General features: G+C 39.5%; 2 protein-coding genes across 3 annotated transcripts; one reads left to right on the forward strand and one right to left on the reverse strand.

Moving 5' to 3' along the window:
- The first annotated feature begins 752 nt into the window (after nucleotides 1–752).
- On the forward strand, nucleotides 753–7,823 carry LOC137283714 (DNA-binding transcriptional regulator BolA-like). The gene is made up of 7 exons (XM_067815378.1): nucleotides 753–883; nucleotides 1,457–1,539; nucleotides 3,585–3,632; nucleotides 4,050–4,101; nucleotides 5,035–5,099; nucleotides 6,746–6,814; nucleotides 7,216–7,823. Exons 1-7 carry the CDS (start codon nucleotides 865–867, stop codon nucleotides 7,294–7,296), a joined length of 417 nt encoding a protein of 138 aa, XP_067671479.1. The 5' UTR covers nucleotides 753–864; the 3' UTR covers nucleotides 7,297–7,823.
- Nucleotides 7,824–14,660: 6,837 nt separating this feature from the next.
- Nucleotides 14,661–20,599, reverse strand: LOC137284169 (uncharacterized). Of its 2 annotated transcripts, XM_067815887.1 has the most exons (4): nucleotides 20,524–20,599; nucleotides 20,339–20,411; nucleotides 17,338–17,561; nucleotides 15,419–15,758 (listed from the first exon to the last, which is right to left on the reverse strand). In XM_067815887.1, the coding sequence occupies exons 3-4, from the start codon at nucleotides 17,546–17,548 to the stop codon at nucleotides 15,565–15,567; spliced, it is 405 nt and encodes a 134-aa protein (XP_067671988.1). In that variant the 5' UTR covers nucleotides 17,549–17,561; nucleotides 20,339–20,411; nucleotides 20,524–20,599; the 3' UTR covers nucleotides 15,419–15,564. The 2 variants fall into 2 exon arrangements, with proteins under 2 accessions (XP_067671989.1, XP_067671988.1); XM_067815888.1 differs by lacking the exons at nucleotides 20,339–20,411; nucleotides 20,524–20,599 and adding an exon at nucleotides 20,169–20,300 and having other exon boundaries at nucleotides 14,661–15,758.
- Between the last annotated feature and the right edge of the window lie 3,589 nt (nucleotides 20,600–24,188).

Raw genomic sequence — 24,188 nt, forward strand, 5'->3', positions numbered from 1 at the left:
AAATTTATGAATTTTTATGACAAATAGAATCTCACCACCGTGTCTAGTGATATCAGTTTTATCAACACTCGTTGATAAAAGTAAACATATATGTCCTCTGCAAGCATCGGATATTTGTAACTTTATCAACTTTATTGTATTGATATAACTGGTATCAACAGACACCTGGGTGAGATTCTCTATACATAAAAAATTATATATTGGTTAACTGTAAATTGATTCTTACAAAAGGAAAGTATTCCAATTTTCGAAATAACACATGGCACCCGTAAAGAAAACACAACAGTAGATATGTAGATAAGTTTATGAAATTTTTGTAATGCAACAAAAAAAATCAATGTCAAGAATTTGTGATTGTGAAAATTATAGAAAATAAGAAAATAAAAGCAACGGTGTCATAAATTAAAGGTAATGGGCCTTCATAGGCTGTGTGCATGAACATGTCTTTCGGACCCATTTCATCATTGCTACTCCAATGACATACAGAACGGGAATATTGAAAAAAAATATATTCACGGTAAGTTAACTTGGTATTCGCGTAACTGATTTTGCAAACTATTCTTACAGAATGTAGCACAGTGTGAGCATTCCGCTAAAAAAGGCAGTGACAGCGATTCATAACTTGTGGGAAAATATGGGGAAGACTATGCCTTAAAATAAATCTTTAATGACACCTACTCTAACGCTATGGTTAGTCCTCCTGCGGTACACGGGCCTGTAACCAGTTTATAAGAATCTACCAATCACAGCGCCTCTTGCAAAGCGGATATGGAAATTATCCAGTCGTGTATATTGTACCACAATACACACGACGTCGTGTATATATATATATAGACCATTCGTGCATTCATCAGTCATCTGGGGATGCAATCACTTAGATCAGGTATGTTTATTAAAAGTTTATTAACTATGGCAGTTAGATGAGGGTAGAATTTCATGAACAGTAAAGCACGACCGACAACAATGCATAAAAAAACTACAGTTCACTGGAATGAAATCCCAGCAATATAATTACATAGATCTAAGTGTCATCTGTAAGAGACGATTAACAAAAGGTATGTTATACAGGACAAATTTTATGGATAGTAACTTCTTGAGTTTATTTTAACGACGTTTGGGGGCTTGTCCTAGCCCCCTCATCAGGTTGAGCTGAACTGAACTGAACTTAACTCTGCCCCAGAGTCAACAGTTACCAGTTAAGAGTCCTGTAGTACTACTCAAATTCTAAGTGCCTTTGAAGAATCACAGAAGGTATGTTGTTATGATGTTAAGTTGCAGTGTACTTTTACATATTGATTAAGCATATAATGCAAAACTGTGATGCCTAATCATCATGTACTCAGATGATAATAGTATGTAAGTTCATAAGATGTCAACAGCAACATGCACAGTATGCACACTATGCTGTTAAAACCCACAAGCATGCAAAGTTTTTATCATGTGTATTGTCTTTCAGCTTCAGTGTGTGTTCAAAGTATTAGAAGGGTCCAAATTGGAATACCCAAGTTTTGTCGCATGATGGGAGATGCAGTGAATGAGGTAAAAGACCAGTCGCATTACATTGGTAAAGGTTGTTTGAGTTAACTTTGTGGGAAGGTACTATCCAACAATGAATTTTAAAGTTGAGTTTGTTGATATCCAACAATGACAGATGCCCATCAGATAAGTTAAACAGGATCCTTCTTTCTCAGTGTTGCAGGTGTATAGTTGAGAAGACTGAATGTTTCATGTTACGGTGTAAATGGTTGTTTGAGTTGATATTGTTGTGTTAAAGTGTGTCGGTCGCGTCCTGAAACTCACACATCAAAACATGGCGTCACTGGAAATTTGTCCTCGATTTGTCCTCGATTTGCCGTAATTCCTTCCATTTCTTAGGGGAGCCTTGCTCTGTGGAAATAGTGATTTGACTTAGTCCTCTATGAAGAAAATACCTTAAACTATCTTTGCATCAATATCGCACCAACTCCCTGGCACAATCACGTTGTTGTTTGAAACAACAAATAATTCTAAACTTCTCAAATGGTCTGAAATTTTCTTCATACTTACCATACTTCAACCTCGATATCGTCAGGGTATACGTTCCGATAAGTCTCCACTATACCCTGGATGCATCTACGGCCCTGCCAGATAAATTTATTACCTCCCTTGGCTGTCTTTTTATCCAATCAGGTGTCTTGGCTGGGAAGTTGAGCGATCCAATCACAACTCACATTCGTTTTTCAACTTATCTAACCGTTTAAAGTTGGCAACAGAAATCATGCAGAGGTTCTCTGGAAGAGGTAGGAGTTCTTGCATATGTTGATTTAAAGTTTCGGACCTGTCAATTTGCTTGCATGATTTCCCTAAAATCTGAGTCGCACTGCGAGCAAACCTTCGCAGTTGCGACAGCTACCTTTGTTGACGCTGGCAAGCTCAGTTGTAACAGCGGCCTAGCTGATTGGCTGCTGTGAGAATGCAGAGCCAGAAAAGGGAGGTAATAAAATTATCCAGCTGACCCGTAGATGCGTCCAGTGTATAGTGGAGACTTATCGGAACGCATACCCTGGAGATATCGAGGATGACCATACTTAAGAAACTCTTTCAATAATAGACATGTTGTGTGATGAAATGAAATATGACCAACAACACATTCACAAGCTCATTAGCAGTGATTCAGAGAACATACTGTTTACATTTTCAAAACAGTATTCTTTTTCAATGTTTGTACCAAGTTAATGTATCTCATTGCCTAAAATTTGATATACATCATTAAAGGCATTGCTTAGAATAATCTTAGATTTGGTCATCAAGTTATTATTCCAGATATCTTATACACGATCATGTCTTATAGACATAATTTATAGTTAAAAGGTTAAAGTTATAAAGGGAATAATATTCTGAAAATATTTTGGAAATGTTACAAGTGGAAAATTGGCTCACTTAGTGAAGAAAGGGCGTGGAATAACGTTAGCACTAGCAGTGGTATTGAGGCCAATTCACTCACATACTTAGTGGCATTCACAGATAGTTACATAGTTCTCAACACAAAACAACTTTACACAGAAACTGCAAACGTTTTAAACACCGTTCGTCTGAACATTTATTATATTATTAATACCACATACACCTACCGACAATGATGAACAGGGAACCTGTGAATTAAACTGACATATGTAACATATGTAAATGCGTTTAAGGAAATGTGTCTTATTGGAAAGTTGACACTGAACATTCTTATTAACTTCTAAGCTCACTCAGGCACATATAAAGATGTTTAAGTATTAAAGCAGTTTAAAGGTTTGATTTGAATTTGATTTCATTAGGACATTTTAAATGATAAGTGGCCTGGTTCACTTTCTAGACTGAAACAATATTCTTTTTGTTTTCATCAGTGAAGAAGTCAAAATGGTTGTCCCAGTTGTCTGAAACAATTTTCTGCAATTTGCTGTACAGACTTGATAACAGAGGTAGTAGCTATTTCAAAATGTTGTTTATAATATTATAGATGGTGTATATCCATAGAACTCATCTCTGTTACTGTACAGAGTTGTTCACCTTAGGTGCACCAGGCTGTAAATGTGAAAGTTTAAGATACTGTGTTTCAGTGGCCTGTTGAGACCTCCATCAGAAAGAAACTGGCAGATGCCTTCCAGGTGGGCATACTTTGTTTGCAAAAGTATACAATGCTATTAATATTTTTAGCTGTTAGGAGGGTTTTGCATGATAAAGGTTATAAGGAAAGGTTTCTGATTATCTTAAGGTTTAGTGCCTTTGTCAAACTAAGTGACCATGGCAAGCAAATCGATAAAGAGTGATGCAATGTTTTAGAAATGGACTTACTTTATGTTAATCCTTTTTTAGTTATGTTATGTTAGTTAAGGAAATGTTTTATTCAAACCAGGAATTTTTACTGTTATTTGCTGTACGCTTAAGGGTATGAGTAAGTATAGATAATTCCCTGCTGATTAATTACATTATCTGTCCACTGAAGGTTAAAGCTGACAAATTACAATAATAAGTATGTCATGATAATTTTTATGGTTATGTCATTGTCACTGATTGTTCGACAGCCAGAGGTCCTGGAGGTTATCAATGAAAGTCACATGCACAATGTTCCCAAAGGTAAGTTAATCCTTCACTCAAACATCTAAACAAGATAAACTGACATAGGACAAATCTTAATGTGTTAACAAAAGCAGAAAGTGATCACAACACTAAGAACACTAAGACTAGTGAAACACCCTTATAATGATCATCATGCAATTATTGTATATTATATCACAAGATATGTCAGTAGTTCTTACCTTTGGTCAGCTTAAGAACATGAGAGCAAGTTTGTTGCACAGTGTAACTGGTGTTACACAAGTAGAAGTGATCCCTAAAGGCCACCATGTCCAAGGTGTAGTAAATACAGGGCATGGAAGGTCACAGATTCAATCCCTTTGATGCACTGAACCCCTAAATTTTAAAAATTGTACCACTTCTGTCACTGATTGACACCACATGTTTACAAGACAGAATGTGTAATGGTTAGCTATGCAAGTAGAATAATCTTAATGCATCATTAAGCTCCATCCTCTGATGTCACTGAGTAGGTTAATGAATGTATTACCTCCTTTTCATCATCTTTATCTTCCTTCACTACATGCTGTAGGGCTTATTTTTATTTTGATGTCATGCTGAAGGTCTGGTTTTAATGCCCTGTATGGATATGATGTTTATAATGTGTGATGCATGTTTGATGTTTGGAGTTGTTATAAAGCTTGTTATAATTGTGAGAGTGTAATAAAACACAAACTCACTAGCTTGTTTTGATGCATGTATTTTTATTAAAAGTGGAAGAAAGTTGTGATTAAGGCTAGGATGCTCCCTGTTTTACCATTTGTACATGTAACTTTAAGGTGTTGTCAGCTACCATGTAAGGTTGCATCCTTTTATAACTTGGTTCTCATGGGGTCAAATTCCAGATCTAACATACTTTCGTCCGACAGCTGCATGCAGCCTGTGTCATGGTGATTTCTCTTTTCTATTTTCAACACTGTTGAATCTTTACAGGTTCAGAGAGCCATTTCAAAGTTTTGGTTGTATCGGAAAAGTTTTCAAATCAGCCTCTAATTAAGGTAAGGTACATGTGAAAATTTGATTGAGCGTTTAACAACCTTTGACATTGATTTCAAATTCTTATAACAGGATTGGGGTTTTAAGGTAGCTTAAATGTTGAACCTGTTCACCTGTAGTGCTAAAGACTTCATTTTTATTTCCAGCATATGTACATTGTGCCAAGTTCATTCCTGGTGTCCTTTGTCTTGTAAAGTGGGTTCAGGCTCACTGACTTGGTTGACACATCATCATATCCCACTTGAGTAGATCGATGTTCATGATTTTGATCACAAGATTGTCAGGTCCAGATTTGATTATTTACAGAGGGCTGCCATATAGTTGGAATATTAAACTGATATCTTAGGGCATGGTATTTAAAATGAAAAAGTTATACTTTGTGAACAAAACATTCAAAAATTGTACAGAAATTAAGTGTCTATATGATGTTATATGACTGCAAACAAGCATTGGTCACATATTTTCAGTAGTCTGTGTGTCCGCCTTGAGCCCTGATGAGAGCCCGCACTCTGGTGCATATGGAAATGCATAGACAAGCGTGAAAGCTCTGTGGAATAACTTGCCACTGTTGTTGGAGAGCTGCTGTCAGTTCCGCAATAGCCATGTGTGGGTATGGAAGGGCTTGCAACTCTGCGACCGAGCTTATCCCACAAATGCTCAGTGATGTTGTGTCTAGAGGTTGAGATGTTCAGTTCATCACAGGGACCTGATTGTTGTTTAGGAACGCAAGCATGTCCCTTGCTGTATGGGGGCAGGTTGTGTCCCTTGCTGTATGGGGGCAGGTTTTGTCCCTTGCTGTATGGGGGCAGGTTTTGTCCCTTGCTGTATGGGGGCAGGTTGTGTCCCTTGCTGTATGGGGGTAGGTTGTGCCCCTTGCTGTATGGCTGCAGGTTGTGTTCCTTGCTGTATGGGGGCAGGTTTTGTTCCTTGCTGTATGGGGGCAGGTTTTGTCCTTTGCTGTATGGGGGCAGGTTTTGTTGTATTGAAGGGTGAGATGACCATGGTCATTTCCCATTGCCACCATCAGCAGGAGCAACATTGGCCAAAGAATTTTTTCATTGTACCCCTGGGCTCTCAGGCTCAATCAAGAGTGATCTCAAGTTATCATTTATATCTTCCCGAGTAGGGTATGTGGACTTATGGGGACCTGTGGAAGAATGAAATGTGTGGATGAGTAGGGTATGTTGACTATTGCGGATCTGTGGACTAATGAAATGTGTGGACAAGTAGGGTATGTGGACTTACGGGGATCTGTGGACTAATGAAATGTGTGGATGAGTAGGGTATGTTGACTATTGCGGATCTGTGGACTAATGAAATGTGTGGACAAGTAGGGTATGTGGACTGATGGGGTCTATGGACAAATGAAATGTGTGGATGAGCAGGGTATGTGGACAGATGGGGTCTGTGGACAAATGAAATGTGTGGGCGAGTAGGGTATGTTGACTGATGGGGTCTGTGGACGAATGAAGTGTCTGGATGAGTAGGGTATGTTGACTGATGGGGTCTGTGGCCAAATGAAACGTGTGGACGAGTAGGGTATGTTGACTGATTGGTGTCTTTGGACTAATTAAGTATGTGGATGCGTAGGGTATATAGAGGTCTGTGGACGATGTTTGTGACTGATAATCTGTACCATCTGTTACAGAGACATCGGATGGTGAATGATACCCTGCAACAGGAACTGAAGACTCAGGTTCATGCACTGTCTATTCTTGTGAGTAAAAGGATTGTCCATGTTTATGTGAATTGATGTATTTAAGCTTTAGAGACTATTTTCTTAGATATGTTTGTGTTCCTATATTACACTTGTAGTGTTCCCTGCAGTCTGAATAAATAACCTCTTGATGAAAGTCTTCATATTGTTTATATTGTTTACAATTGTTTATAGTTCACACTTTTTGCTGTATTCATTTCTTCATGATGGTGGAACACAGAAACCTCAAATCATACAGAATGTAAGGGGAAATATGAAGCAAGGTTTGAAGGTATTTTGGGTAAGATATTATATCTTACCCAGTTGACCGGAAACAAAGTGTCAGGTTACTCTTAACGGAGATGGTATCTTGATGGGATATACTGCTATAGCTATGATGTATGCTGGCACCTGTATTTCAGGCCAAGACTCCTGAACAGTGGAATACCTCAGAACAGAAGATAGGTCAGTCTCCTCCTTGCCGTGGTGGGGCAGGGCTCTGATACTCCAGGGTGCACTATGTAGTGAGATGGACTGACTCGTGATGCTGTTCTGTGAAACTGGTACTTGATGTACAGACAATGGCTGTCGTGGCATTCCTGATGTCAAATTTCTTCATTTTCCTGTTAATTTGTGTACAGAGAGCAGGGATTATGGTACTACGATAACAAAATAGATTGGAAGTCTTAAATGTGTGCATCAGTTTGTATGGGGAATAAACTTAAACTGAAATAATGTAGAAACTGAACATCTGCATTGCGAGTTGTCTAGATGAAGAAGTGGATATAATGGATGATCACTGAGGTACATGGAACAGGAATGTTGAATACACTGGGAGGCTTCCATTGCAGAACACGGTTTTGAGGAATTTTGTGTAATGAATGTCAAGCATGGCAAACACAGTGTTTTCCTTCAATGCTGTGCAAATTCTCAGATGTTTGGAAAGATGTTTGCCCCATGAACATACTCTTCATTGGATGGAAGCCTATTTTGAACATGAGTCTGTGAATAAAGTGTGAATATCATTGTTCTTTGTAAGTTCATGTGTTCTTTTTAATACAGATTGGGGCAGTGGGGTAACCTAGTGGTTATAGCATCCGCCCATGACGCTGAAGATTCATGTTCGCTTCCTCATGTCTGGCATCCCCTGCCATCATATCGCAGGAATTTTGTTAAAAGCAGCATAAAATCATACTCACGCACTTAAGACAGATTCAACTCACTTAAGACAGATTCAACAGTCCATTGCCATCCTTGCACAGAAATGGTTCTGTATGAAAATCAGTGATGTAGTAGTTAGAGCATCACGGTTCCATCCCTGACTGTGTCATACCAAACGGCTTATAATGGTCCCTGTTGGACCGGCATTAATGGGTACAACAAGGTCGGCCCAAAGTTGGTATGGTGTGTCCGAGTGGGGCAATCATGCTTAACTGCAGCATGGTATCTCAGTGAACTAGCTTAAGTCTTGGCTAGTACAAACATCCACCCACTGACACACATGCACATGGTCACATGAGCAAACTGTTTTCAAGAATGACGTTCAACCTTATTTCACCTCACCTGACTCACTTGTTTGATCATGCCATCATATCTCTCTTGTGGAGAGCGATGTTCATTAGATGGTCTTGTGTAACTCTTGCATATATACTACCGACAAGAAATAAGGGAACTAATGAAATAATAGCGAATTTGAAACTGCTTTAAATATCCACTAAATCAATTTTAGGCGTCAAGTTCAATATCTGGTGTGTCCACCATGTTGGGCAACACATTCACGGCACCTTGATGACATGCTGTTAATCAATTTCCGGATGGTTGCCCGTGGTATTGCCCGCCATTCCTCTTGGAGAGCTGCACCAAGCTGGGCCAGGCTGGCGGGTCTTGGGTCCCTGGCGTACACCCTTCGACCAAGAACGTCCCAGAGATGTTCAATTGGGGACAGGTCTGGGGACTTAGAGGGCCAGTCCAATGTCTGGATACCTTCTTGTCGGAGATAAGCGGAGACAATTCGGGCCCGATGTGGTCTGGCATTATCATTATGGAATACAAAATTTCGGCCAATGACTCTAGCCAATGGAGCCACAACAGGACGCAATATTTGGTCAACGTATCGCTGACCAGTCATGGCTCCGTTAATGATGACCAAATCTGATCGTCTGTCATGTGTAATCCCACCCCACACCATGACACACCTATACCTCCATATCGATCATGGTCAAGAATTGCTGCTCTGGCATATCGCTACCCGCTCCGACGCCAACAACGTTTTCTGCCATCTGTGAATCGTAGGCAAAACCTTGACTCATCAGAGTCAATGTGTGTCACATGGTGTAACGCCAGTGGCGCATAGCCCGTCCCTGATGCTGCCTAGCCCATGCCAATATTTGGCGCTTATGGTGAGCTGAAAGGGTGACACCCTTAAAAGGCCGTCTTGCTTTCAGACGAGCTTGATCGAGTCTGTTTTTAACGGTTGAGGTTGAAATGCGTCTTCCAGTGAGTGTGCGGAATTCTCTATTGATGGCAGGGGCCGATACCTACCGCATAGAGCAATTAACGTAATGAGACGATCCTGTCGTGGTGTCGTTGATTTTGGTCTACCACGCCCAGGTCTCGTTGCAACCCCACCCGTTTGACGGTACTTATCCCACAGGCGTGAAATTACACTTTTTGATTTACCCATCTACGGGCAACTTCACATAATGATGTCCCCCCCTCTCTATCATCCCCACAATTCTTCATTTTGTTGCTTCACCGAGATACTGCCTCGGAGGCATTTCTGTCAGTAAGTGTCAATCTCTATTGCATTAGTGATTGCGACTTCTCCAGTACATTTACATGAGTTAACTTCTGTATGCACGTGTAGCACGTGCTGGGCATGCATTATGCGAAATTCCATTGTCGTTGGATGTTGCGTTTGGGAGATACGCCACGATAACGGACCCTGTCACAGTCAAAGTCATCTACAGTCAATTTCTTGGTTCCCTTATTTTCTGTCGGTAGTATATCATCATGTAGTTGTAGAATCAAACTGTCCATAAAAGTAGGTACTCTGTGTATTGTATTTAAAGCAATATGTTTCAGTAGTAATAGATCTTCATCAAATATTCCTCTACGATAAAGTTGCAAATCAGTTTAGACCAAACCCTCCCGTGAACTTTCTTCATCTTTATATCTGTACATGTAAAAGTCAATGTTCAGGGAGTGGTATCACCCCTTTGTCAGACATCCCAAAAGTCAGACTGGTTAAATCTGGTTGAGTGCTCCGCTTATCCCCTGCCTGTTAGTGCTCCATGAATTAGGAATGGGCCATACATTAAATAAAGAGAACGGAACAGAACATTATTATACACAGGTCGACATCATTGTTATATGACAATAAATGATCTATGAATATTGTTACAGTATAGTAGTTTTAAAATCTTTTGCACGACATATACTGGACAAAATAATTTAGGGATATTGGTATTTTTTTGATTAATTTTACATCTGATTGTCTATGAATAAATAGATCATTATTCATCATTTCAAAATTTACATATTTTTGTCCAGTATATTTCCAGAATTTACTGAAAAAGTGTGATTAAAAGTTTAACATGTTTGGTCTTTTTTTTAGGGAAGCTGGTGTCTTATAATAAGACTTTTTTTTCAATTTTCTCTTTGTGGTATTTAGGCACATTTTCCATTTTGTATAATAATCTGGGGTACCTGTCCAGTTTTGCATCATGTTCTATCAATGTTTATAGAGTGCTAGATGATATGGCCAATATAACACTCGGTGATGGCATCCTATTGTATCATTGTTAATGTAATATTTGGTGATGTGTCATTTGTGGCCCAAAACAATGTGATTAAATAGAAGTACCATTCACGTAATGTATGGGTAATGTATAATGACACACAGCTGGGTGCAGACTAAGGATAATCGATGACCCATCACAGACACAAAACAGGTCATGGTAAACTAAATGTACCCTACTACATTATTAATGTGACAGAGCTCGTGAAGATCAGGGTTAGAAGTGATCATCAGCTACCCATGCTTGTCTTAAGAAGCGACGAACGGGATCGGGTCTCACTTGGTTGACTCATGTCACCCTATGCCAGTTGCTTAGATAGGTGCCCAGTCTGTTGATCACTGTATTGTGTGGTGGAGACTTATTTCCAGACTCTGCCATATAGGTTGGATTTTGCTGAGTGTAACACCAAACTCACTCAATCAGTAATGTTACAAAGCAGTATGCTTCTGATTACGCAATGCCATTTAGAAAGTGGTCAAATGCAACATATGTCTTATTCGGGAGTTCACTTTCTTAGTAAAGTACAAATTCTAGTAGTTTTTGGGTTGAGTCCTATCGGGATTCGAACCCGCACTCTCGGGCAGGCACCTAATTGCCAGCAACGTCAGCTGCAAGCCCACTCAGCCACCACGACTTCAAACTAATGCTGGCGATTTGGTACCTGACTCTGAGGGTGCGGGTTCGAATCCCGGATGAGACGCAACAAAAAAAGTACTAGAGTTTTTACTTTACCAAGAAAGTGAAATCCTATATATGACATATGTTGCAGTGTGTTTATGTTCTCTTATTTGCCTAGTATCCATGTCGTCATTAAAAAATCATTCACTGGTTTAGCCATCTCTTGTAACATGGTGTGACAGTTTTATAGGTACTGCCTGCAGCTGCAGTGACTGTGATGTGCAACAGTGGCATAACTCTATCCCAAACGTACATACACATCCACGTATTAACTTGATGTCAGACTGACAAGACAACATAACCATCAAGTTGATAAATCAATTCAGCGAATGGTCTCAATAAATTTGTGAACATCAAGTGTTTAACAATATGATATGACTAGAAGCTGTCACCTACCAGTGCAAGCTCAGTTTCTGTATGAAGTAAAATCAACAAACACTGTAGCTCGCCTCACTGTGTTTTATCTATCGTCTTTTGAAACTTATCTTAACAATATATATATCTATATATATATCTATATATCTATATATATCTATATCTATATATCTATATATCTATATATATATTGTGGCGGCCGGGACTCAACCTTTCAATAAACCTTGTCAGTCTTGTTTTCAGGAAAAGTCAAACACTTCTTTTCAATGAATAAATAGCTGTTTATTCATGGGTATAAATATTTTTTCAGCACAATGCTCTTTTTCACTAAGTAGATCCCTCTCAAGCTTAAGGTTTATGTGCATGGACCAGTGTTAGGGCAATAAAAGTATGACCTATGGCTTCAGTGGTAGTCACTGTTATATAGATATAGTGATGGCTTTATTACTTGGTAATCTGAATAACTCGATGGTTATTAAGATAATAATTTGTGGCTGTGTTCGAAAAGTGCAGTCTATTTATAGCATCAGCTATTATAATTGTAAGGACAAGGGGAACTTTCGAGCTGAATTATCTGCCCTTAGTTTGAGACTGACCTGTAGACTGCCAAAGTCAGAATGACCCAAACTGGATCGCATCATATTAATAGGTGCGAGAAAATGGTCACATGTCAGTTCTAGACCAATCAAATCACGAGATATTACGTCCCGTTACGTCCTTATTCTTTTGAGGGATCTACTTTCACAACATCAAACCACTGAAATAAAAGGGAAGACGCATTACCCCAGAAGGTAATCTGATACGACAATGACTATTTTTACCCACCAATTAATTACACGTAATTAATTCATTAAATGCCCTCCAATATCATGAGATCAACAATTGCGTCTCTCTACGTCCTTGCTGCCTGCTCAGGGGGACGCAATAACAGCGAGCGACGTCGACTGGGAACTATGATGGACAATTCAAAGAGGAAGATTACAGATGTCAGGAGGCAATTGGGGCTTATCTGACACATAAGATGTTTAACAACATGACTCAGTCGCTCATACAATTTGACAGTAGCACTGGAAGTCGTATTTATAGAAAACATGTTCATAAATAATAATGCTGAACATCGCGTATGAATACAAGAGTGGGAATCACATAGTTCCCGTTGTCAGAATTAACATCGGCCTGACATATCATCAAATACAATTCTTGGTCCATCTGTTCGTAATTCACAAGATTACGTAAACGTATAATGCAAAACACTAATCTGAGTCAAAAGTAGCGGTAACCCCATTGCGACATAGGCTGTTTGTCACAAAGTTAAAATGGTGGGCGTCACCGAAACACGTAGCTCGGCCCAGATCACAAATTCACCAAAGAATGGTTAATTAACAAGTGTCACAGGGATTATGTCACAGTTTGTCGAAGGACAAGGTAAGATTAATCCATATCTGATAGTCAGTTTTCGAAACTGGATGCTTAGAACAAGGAAATATAAAAAAGTGCGGTCAATTCAAAAGTGCTTGAAAATGTAAACAAGATCGTTTTGACAGGCGACGTTGTTGACATTGACTCTGACAAAGTACAACTGTGTTCTAAACCAATAGCGTAATGTGATGGCAATAGCTTATGATATTTTACGAATGGCAAAACATTATAATGCTTAAAATAACATGCTACGACATATGTCATATTTGGGATTTCACTTTCTTAATAAAGTACAAATTCTAGTACTTTTTTCGGTTGAGTCCCATCCGGGATTCGAACCCGCACCCTCAGAGTCAGGCACCTAATCGCCAGCACACAAAGTCAGCCGCCTAGCCCGCTCAGCCACCGCGACTTCCACAAAATGAAAGTCGGACAACTGGTAGTCTAGACTGCGTACTTTGTGTACCCCTCTGATGAGTGTAAATTGGCACGGCTCTCACGGCCGAAAGCTATGATTACACGATGCCATTTAGAAAGTGGTCAAATGCAACATATGTCATATTTGGGATTTCACTTTCTTAATTATTATTATTATTTAATCATCGTGTAATCATCGTGTAATCTATCTATCTATCTATCTATCTATCTATCTATCTATCTATCTATCTATCTATCTATATATATATCATAACAGACAATATAGGTAAGGTAGGTAGGTAGGTAGGGTGGGATGTATGTATGTATGTATGTATGTATGTATGTATGTATGTATGTATGTATGTATGTATGTATGTATGTATGTGTGTATGTATGTGTGTTTGTATATGTGTGTTTGTATATGTGTATAAATATGTGTATCTATATATGTGTGTGTGTATATATGTGTGTATATATATGTGTGTGTATATATGTGTGTGTGTGTATATGTATGTATGTATTTATGTATGTATGTGTGTGTGTATGTATGTATGTATGTATATAAATATATGTATGTATGTATGTATGTATGTATGTATGTATAAATATATATATATATGTGTGTGTGTATATATATGTGTATATATGGATATCTATGTGTGTATATATATGTGTGTATATATATATATATATAGATACATGTGTGTGTGTGTGTGTGTGTGTGTGTGTGTGTGTGTGTGTGTGTGTGTGTGTGTGTGTGTGTGTGTGTGTGTGTGTGTGTGTGTGTAACAGTGTATGAATATGGTTTTACGTCACGTTTAGGATTAACACAATCAGGATTTTGCTTCATACATTTCGCCATGAGGAAAAGCAAACTGGGTCTTCCGAGTGAAGGCACCACTGAGCTACCCACCTTTATTTACCCACCGGTGTTGACTTGAAAGTGCCGTGCAGAATCGAACACACTTCAAAACTGGCTTTCACAAAACATTTCACCAATACCTTGTAACTATTCTCGAGTCCGTCTCTGGAACACTGAACGGCAGAGAGAGATGTTATCCGTGTACTATAACGACACAACACGTGGTTTGAACCGTTGACTTGTGTGTGTGTGTGCATCCGTGCGCTCGCACTTGTGCACTTGTAAGTGAAAAAATAACTAACAAAAAGACCTCCTGTTTATCTGGGATACTTGTATTCAAATCAACACAATGATCAGAAACTTTATTCGGCGTATCAAACACACACCTCTCAGTAAACAACAAGAATATTATATAGATGCACGTATAATATACATATGTACATGACAAATACTTATAACAGTTGGATAATAACGACAATAAATATGATATGTCGAGCATATTGTTTACTTTTCTTTTAATGAGTATACATAAAATATCAATGTGATATTGAACGTGAACATTGTAATGACGATGTTAGTAGTTACAGTGGGGAAGATAAACCTATACTCAACAACGCCCCGTCAACAGAAGATAATTAATCGTATATTGCTGATTACCATTTATCAGCATTACTAAACAGAGAGGAAAGTATATTTCAGTGTTTGTTTGATTGTGTGTGCGCGCGCGCGTGTGGGTATTATGTCGGATCCTAAATACTCGAGGCTGAAACAGAAATTCCATGTTGATTTTTATGGAGAGGCATGGACATTGTGAATTATCCCCTTCCACCTAAGACTGCTGCACAAGGTAACTGGCCCTAATCCCTGCACGTCATGATGACCTCCATAGTGCGTGTGTACAGCATTGATGACCGAGGACATGATTTCATTCGATTATCGTCCATGTATAGCTGAAAAATTATCCAAGCAACAATAACCTCACTCACTCACCCACTCAGATCCCACCCTCCCACCCACTCTTGACACTGGATGCATACCTTTCTGGCATAAAGAGTTCTTTCAATCCTTTCTTCCTGAACATGTCTTTTAAATTAAATCGTAAAGGCACCTCACATGTGATAGCTTCAAGATAGCGGAGTAGATCATCACGTAAATGTTTCTTTGGCAAGAGTCTGTGTCTTACATTGTTTTTGTTTGAACACTTTGACACCCGGTGGCACTCATTTCGTTTCTGACAACTTCTGTGTATCCCGGGTAACACGCTTGATCATTGACTTGAGTTCCCCATACCTCGCAAAGGCACCGAGTCTCTTGGAAGCGGCGTACTCGTCCTTCAACTTTAGGATAGCTTTCACCTGGCGTCTCTTGTGTATGAAATCCTCAGTGAGACGTGTATTGGACATATGTTTGAGATCTGAAACAAACATACGCATTAACGCGCAGGCCAAGACCCAATGCCCTAACTACCGGAATAAGTACATTACTGACAAAGTGCAATCCTAAATAAAACATAATGATACACTTGGATACTGATAACGGATTAGAACTTGGAAATGTCGAGATCTAGATGTGAGTTCCGTCATCCCGTTTCATCATTTCATACTTCACTGAAAACTTATTTGGCTGTTTCCTTTCACAGTAAGTAGACCTGATGATATCCGCAGTATCCAAATTCTGATAACTTGAACACAGAGATTGTTGCACGAGTGTTAGGTATGTATCCTACAACTAACTGTAAGATAAATGATATATGACAGGGTACTATAGTCAGGTGCATCACATCCTACACCTGCACCATCTTAGCATTTAACTGATCTACGGCTAAAGCCTACACCTGTATCATTATTCACTTGATGCACAGTATAAGAATTTATAACAGGCACGATTAGTGGTAAAACCACTCAGATTTTCTGACGGAGGTTCCTTTTAAAATTACTTGTGTCTGGGGTTAATACCTCTGTCTGGGGTAATTACTTAACCATGTAAAAATGTCTCAAGTGGTCTGCAGTCAGCAGATAGAAGAACAGAAACATGGGATTTTATGTTGATTTCCCAAATCATCTATCAAAGGATGAACCGATAATACATTGATTGATTGATTACAGTTATTAGTGGATTTCTCAAACGTTGGCGTTCACGCAAACTTTACTTTCGCAAACGGACTTCGTCCATATCTAAATCGTAAAGTACTTTACCGAAAGGATTAATAGAATTTACGTTTGCTGGCGCTATTTGTAAAGCGCTGTGGACATCACGAACAGAGATGTCATGTGTGATCAATGAGATCAATGATCAATCAACTCCAGAAAACAACCCACATGGCCAGTTGAGAAACTATTGAGAGGTACGGTGTACCGAAACGTCATGTACATTTTATTAATGACTCGTGAAATGGACCGCGTTTAACAGCTGTCAGCTGCAGATGGATGGAATATTAAGTGGATATTGATGGAGACATTCCTCAGACTTGATAACTATCTGATATTATCGATTCATGAACATATATCAAGTGAAGTTGAATGGGATATTGTCAGTTTAAATGAAATCCATGGATACATTTTTCGAACAAGACAACTGCCTGATGTTGATGTTATGGCAGTCGTAATTCATCGCAGTTGCATTTTGTTTTCTTACGGTTGTTGTAGCAATGAAATGAATCAATCCACTTCACTTGGAACTTATCCCATGTGAGACAGACAAAACTATGTCGTTGTTGTAAGTGTCTTTTCGTTATAGGTATGTATGTGTCAAAGTATTGAGTCAGGACCAGACAAAGACAAAAGCAACAATCTGCTCAGTGAGTGAGTGAGTGAGTGAGTCCACCAATATTATGGCGTGGAACACCAGACGTTGGCTTGGGAGTCAAGTGACTCGACCGAACGTTGAGTGTGTGGACACGGCTGTCGCACCAGGGTCGGATAATATGTGTATCTGTGTAAACTATTTCAGTTTCAAGGAAGTCACACAGTTTTCACTTCCAGCGTTATGTGTACCTGGCTTTGGTGTTTCTTTCTCTTCTTCGTCGTCGTCATCATCGTTATCTTTCGACATTTTCAAAATGGCTGCCTTGATCATCGATTTGAGCTGCCCATACCGGAAGAGAGGGGACACGCCCTTCGATTGGTCGTATCGCTCTCCAAGCTGCTTTATTATTTTCTCATACCTTTCCAGCTCATCCATTTTCTTCAGCACTTTCTCGTCCATGGTTGAAATTTATCTGAAAATGGACCCGTAACGTATTTGAGTATTTTTTAAACTCTCTTTTTCTCCCCAACCCAGTTCTCTCTCCCTGCCACCCCCCACTCATGATCTATTACATATATCTCTCCAACAAACAATTACGCATATACTTTTTAAAATCTTAGCGAAATTACAATCTGCATAAAGTATATAGCCTGTCAGTGTTAGAATTGATGACAGGCTTCCATGGCCGTAATTATAAATGTCAGTGTTAATGCTGTCTGTGCATGTCTGCCAGGCAGAGGCTGTTGTCAATAACAACTTTCAGAACATTGAAAATGAGCTCCAGTTACATGGGAGTTTCATCCTGAACCTTAAGAAATCTAGACTTACTTTATTTTTTGTGTTATCATTGCAAGGAGAGCTAAGTACTTCGGAAAAATAATGTAATTCGGGGTCTGTGGGACAGACAACATTGCATAGAGAGCTTGGCCGGTGGGAAAGTAATGTGGTAATATCAGTTCCGTACCAGACCGCCAAACCTTTCTAGCGGTAGAGCCTCGTTTTGAAATTTTCACGCTTTTCAGGTTTCCGTGTGACAGAGCTTGATGTTCGTCAGAGCACGGTGCCCGACGTGTTTGCAAGAATTAGAAGGAGCGCAATGTTGCAATACACAAGTGCTTAGACGTGTCAATTCATACTGCCTAATATCTATGCATCCAATTAAATGACATAGTATAAACACCCTGGACAGTTTATCGCACCCCAATAAACAGGAAATAAGACATGCAGTTTTGTTTCGCCATAGTGAGACAGATTACATAGCAGGGAGGACAATTCAGTGGGTAAAACAATGTCTGACAGACAACACTGCGTGGATCGCTAGGCAGCTGGGAAAATAATATGGTTCAGGAACTGTGAGACAGACTACATTACAGGGAGGACAAGGCAGTAGGTAAAACAATGACGTTCGGGCACTGTCAGACACACTTGTCAATCAACTCCACCTGTGTTTATCAGCCATTAACTGTAGGGTCAAATGTCATGGAGGAACAGTGCCAAAAGCATGCACGCTGCTATATAAGTAGGTTATTGCAGGTAGTAAACATGGTGTTGAATATTTACATCGAACAAGGAGGCGTCCTAAGTACGAACGCTACATACATACTGCCTAACAGCCCCAGCGCCGTGTACACAACAGTGTGTTGTCCACGGTTCAAGTTGTTCCTGTCACCCACTCAAGGTTGAGATAAGACCAGATGACACAATTTCCAGCTATAATATCGTGGATTTATGAAGAGAGAAAATGTTGATAGGTTTTTTTATATCTATTATAAAATATTATGTTATGCGGACGAACCAGCATTAATCGAATCCTGCTGAACGACACAGCATTGGTTATTGCGAGGATATGAATAGGAGAGCGACGTACCTGTCAGTTGCATATGCGCGTTTGAATAAAGTGGACAAAGTAATTGTTAATGTAATCACTATAAGGATTATGTGACCAGATCCAAACCGGAGGAAACCTTTTAAACGTCAAAGCATCAAAGTGGTTCTGATTAGACTCTAATTAATTGCTATATAATAAACCAGCATGTGATTAATTAAAACACAGTAATACTTATCAACAAAAGTTAGACAGATAAACCATCAATATGGTACCAGTTAGCACAGGGTAATTTACCAAAAGAAAACTAAGCTGTCAAGACGTACCTATCCAGGCACGACCCATTATGAAAAAGTGATTGATCCAAACAAGGTAAATCACCACAAGTTTACACATCGTATTAGAGTGAATCACCAAATCGTTACTATCCAGAGATTGTAAATCACCAAAACGTTACTGTCCACACATGGTAAATCAACAAAACGTTACTATCCAGACATGGTAAATCAACAAAATGGTACTATCCAGACATGGTAAATCACCAAAACGTTACTATACAGACACCATGGTAAATCACCAAAATGTTACCAGCCAGACACGGTAAATCAACAAGGCGTTACTATCCAGATACGGTAAATCAACAAAATGTTACTATCCAGACACAGTAACTCATCACAATGTTATTATTCAAATACGATAAATCATCAACATGTGGCTATCCAGACGGCCCGTGAAGGTCCCGAGATAGAATAGGCCTTCAGCAACCCATGCTTGCCATAAAAGGCGACTGTGTTTATCGTAAGAGGCGACTAACGGGATCGGGTGTCAGACTTGCTGACTTAGTTGACACGTCATCGGTTCCCATTTGCGCAGATCGATGCTCATGTTATTGATCACTGGATTGTCTGTCCCAGACTCGATTATCTACAGACCGCTGCCATATGCCTGGAATATTGCTAAGTGCGGTGTAAAACTAAACTCACTCATTCACTCACTACTATCCAGACACGTTAAATCACAAAAATATTTCTATCCAGACACGGTAAATCACCAAAATGTAACTAGTCCAGATAAGGTAAATCACCAAAATGTAACAAATCATGTTAAGATACATCAACAAAAAGTCATCGGACCATGTACCAGATTACGAAACCAGTGTAATTGTAAACCACTATCTGCTGATAGAGATTTAACATGCCTAGCACATGTTACGTTGATGTAACGTGTGAATGTGGTCTAATTATAGCCACTTACCAGTACATGACTGCTTGCGACCAGGACACACTGTCTGTGGGGCGAAGTATGGCGTATTGTAACAGTGGTCCGCTCCACAGTCACGTTCCCAAAACATTCACAACCCACCTGGACAAGACCTGTCTGTAGTACAGGTTCACTATTAACACGATATACAATAATATTCCTACCTGTTATCCAAACCGACAATGATCAACGCAGTCACCTCAGTCACGTGACCAGATTCATCTTGTTCAACTTTCCCTTAAAAACATTGAAAAATGCAGGATTAGTGTACAAATGACGAAACGCTGCTTTTACAATTCACCCTTCCAATAAATTACATTAACACACGAATTCACTAAAGTAAACGTACCCTCGTTATATGGCACCTGTGTATACTTAGATGTGAAATCTGCGCATGTTCATTATGTGCGTGTGTCAGGACAATACAAGTTTGAATACAAAATTAGTTTCCGAGTTGATAAAGAACCAGGAAGGAGATCAGGTAACTGACGACATGCTTCCCGACTGAATTTTTATTGCCGCCTGACAAATAGCTTGGGACGGTAATTATGGCTGCCTGAATACCTGCAGCTGGTCAGGTCGTCGAGCAAGGATTATTGCAAGCAACAGATTATATACTGTAATCAACTTTGTATAGCCTTTTTGACAACACACACTACACGGTCTCTTTAATTCAAATACTAGTATGCTGTTTGTTGTTTAACGCCGGACTCGGCTATACTCCAGCTATATGGCGGTCTGTAAATAATCGATTCAGGACCAGAAAACCGAGTGATTAGCAGCTTCTCATCTATCTATGCAATTGGGATACGACGAATGGCAATCAGATATAATAATTATGTAACAAACACACGCGCACGCAAACGCACATGCACACGTACTGACGTAGAAACTGAGTATGGTTTAGTATTTATGCATTAATATTTTAGATTCACTCCAAAGAAATCAGTATATTTTCTGGACCATCAGTCGTCATGAATTGGTAAGTAGTACTGAAAAGTAACTTCACGGCTGTTAATCACGCATGCAGCAAAAATGAAATGATTAATTTTAGATATACCGTCTTGGAGACTGGGTCAGTTCAACAAAGTGAACATAGCGCTATGGCTGTAGTAGGTCAATGTTAAGTCGTGTTTTGAATGGGTCCAGGCTAGAGGCGACTGCATGAATCGTTTGTCCGGCCAAGGTAAGTACATGTCATCGTACTCCGACGTAATGTCATGGTGCACATAACACCCATCACTCTTGTGTATGATCTCGATACATTTATTTACAGGTTACAGTCACTTGGAATATTCAGGAATGGCATTTGTTGTTTTGTGAGTGACTGAGCATTGATTTACGCCAAGACATATTCCAGCAACATTTCGGCGGGGGACGCATGTTCAGGGAACCGAACCCGTGTCTTCGGCGTGACGAGCGAACGGTTTAACCACTAGGCTACCCTACCGCCCCCATTTTGTCGTTTATGCGACTGTAGACTGAATCCCAAGGAGCATCAAGTCACATCTAGCATCTCGGAGTACCCTGCTTGGTTAAGGACATGCATGTGCCTAACTACACAAGGTAGTGACTGATGGAAAAGATCCAACATTGCAAAGGTCAGAAAGAAGAAGAATCGCTCCACTAGTGGTTTCATAGACTTTAAGAAAGACCCCCACTCTGCAGACATGGCTATTCATGGACATAAACTTCAAAACAGGATTGCTAGGTAAAATGTTCCATGCCTAATACGCTACACACAAATATGTGTAGAGTTGTATGCGTGTGCAGGGTTTGAAGTGAACACAGTGGTGGTAAGAAGGGATGTCTGTTATCTCCTCTACTGTTCAACATTTTCAATAATGACCTGGCTGTGACTATGAAGAATGTTGGACGTGTTAGAATGAAACTTCGAATGTTCGATATGAAGAGGAAACTATAGATATTTTAAAGCATGTAGACGGTATAGTTCTAGAACTAGAAAATAATAGACTGTGACTGAAATCATAAACTTTGAGACTCATTATGTGCAGTAGAATCAGTAGAAGCTAACCCTCTTGAATGTTATATGGTGGCCATGTTTAATTCATGATGGCCGATATCGGTAACTGATTAATTATACTTTGATGAAAATAGACATCTTAATAAATGGAAATACAAACGAGCATGAGGATAAACCAGAACACGAACAGATTATGAACTATGTCGCCCCGACAAGCAAACTCCTGCTGAAATGTGGGTGACAAGACAACAGTCACCACTCCCAAAACCATGCACAAAAATTGTATATCCCAACCTTAATTTTCTTCTCTTCTTTTATGGTGACCAGTAACACCCATCTGGTCAGGTTTATCCCACATTTGGCGTGCCACCAGAAATATCTAGGTTCAGTGCAATTTCTACTGGCCTATAAACTGAGAACGAAGCTGTCCTTCAGAAGATGCTGGACCATTTAAATAACTGGTGTTCAAGCAATAAGCTTCGGATCTGATGGGAAACCCATATATCCCAATGGCTGAAAGAGGTTTTTCATGTGGAGATTTACATTTGGAAACTGCGAAACGTCCACCTAGGACTTATGTTGAGCGAATTTCTAGACTATGATAACACCGCCAAATACGTGACCCAGTAGGCTAGCAGACCACAAGGACTGGTTATAACAAGAGTAAGCCACTCGGTGGTGGTCTTTTGACGTGTTTTAAAAAGGTATAAGGTAAACTTCTGCTACCAGTGATTACGTATTCCTTATCTATATGAGGTTTACTGGACTAAGTGGTGACCATTGATGGATACCAGTAAGTACAGAACAGAAGATTGCAGCTGTTCGGCATTACCAGAGATGTGTGTTGATAGACGTTTAACAGAAAACTATTCACTTGGGCTGACAAATGTGCTTTATTAGTGTGCATTAACTATTGTGACTGTGAGTGTAACGTGAGCAAGGTCGTTCCAGATATTGGGTTCCTTTGACAAATCAACCTTTACTTAGGTTAACCTTAAATCTTATTCTTTAACATTGCACTGAGGTTACCGGGGGCAACCGTAGTGCAGTGTTAAAGAATGGGAGTTAAGGTTAACCTTTGTAAAGGTTACTTCGAGAAAGGAACCCGTGGTCAACATACGTATAGACACTATTTCACAACCACACGTAGCGTGGAAGAATAGGATAAGTGATAACAGAGGAAAACACATGCGACTTGAGTATTTTGCCGAAAAATATGTAATTTATGCCAGGAAACAGCAGTGCTTTTGCGAAATTTAGATGTGGTGTAGCATCGATTAGACTGGAAACTCGACGATATGAAAAGCTTGCATTTGAACATAGACTGTGTCCCATGCGCCAAACTAATTGTACTGAAGACGATGAACATGCAAAAGAAGTGTCCTGTGATGAGCCGAGGAAGACCTTTTAAATTGGAGCTGTTAACGTATGCAAAACGTTTGATATGATGTCAGCTACAGGGAGGATCTCAGTATTTTCATTCAGAATGAACTGAGTTTATTATGTGCCAAAAACCTGCACAAATATTCTTCAACGACGGACGTACTGGATTTGTTACCTGAATATATATGTAGTATAAGTCTCTTGTAATTCCTATTGGAATGACTTGTGTATAACCTTGTTTACATTGTATGTATCATCTGTCAATGCTATATGCTCAAAATGAGACTCAAATAAACAACCTGTCTCTCTGTCTGTCTGTCTGGATCCTTGAACTATCTGTGGAAAAGTGGATCTCCAGGCTGTATGTTACATCACTGACAGTGATGCTGCGAGTCACTGCTGTAATATAATGCACCTATAACAATCCAAACGCATTCATACACAAGCACTGTCATAAAAAAATCTGAACCTGGTTATTCAGAACTGTGCCATCAATGAACAACCCTGACAAAAAGTCCACGCGTTATCAATATGTGAAACAGACGGTCACATTTATACACCTTGCTGTAATGAGATAAATAATCCAAAACATCATTCGGAACCACATTGTACTTGACATGCCACCCATATTCAATCATGCTTTCCTG

The sequence above is a fragment of the Haliotis asinina genome, chromosome 5, assembly GCF_037392515.1.
Source record: "Haliotis asinina isolate JCU_RB_2024 chromosome 5, JCU_Hal_asi_v2, whole genome shotgun sequence".
NCBI classification, from domain to species: domain Eukaryota; kingdom Metazoa; phylum Mollusca; class Gastropoda; order Lepetellida; family Haliotidae; genus Haliotis; species Haliotis asinina.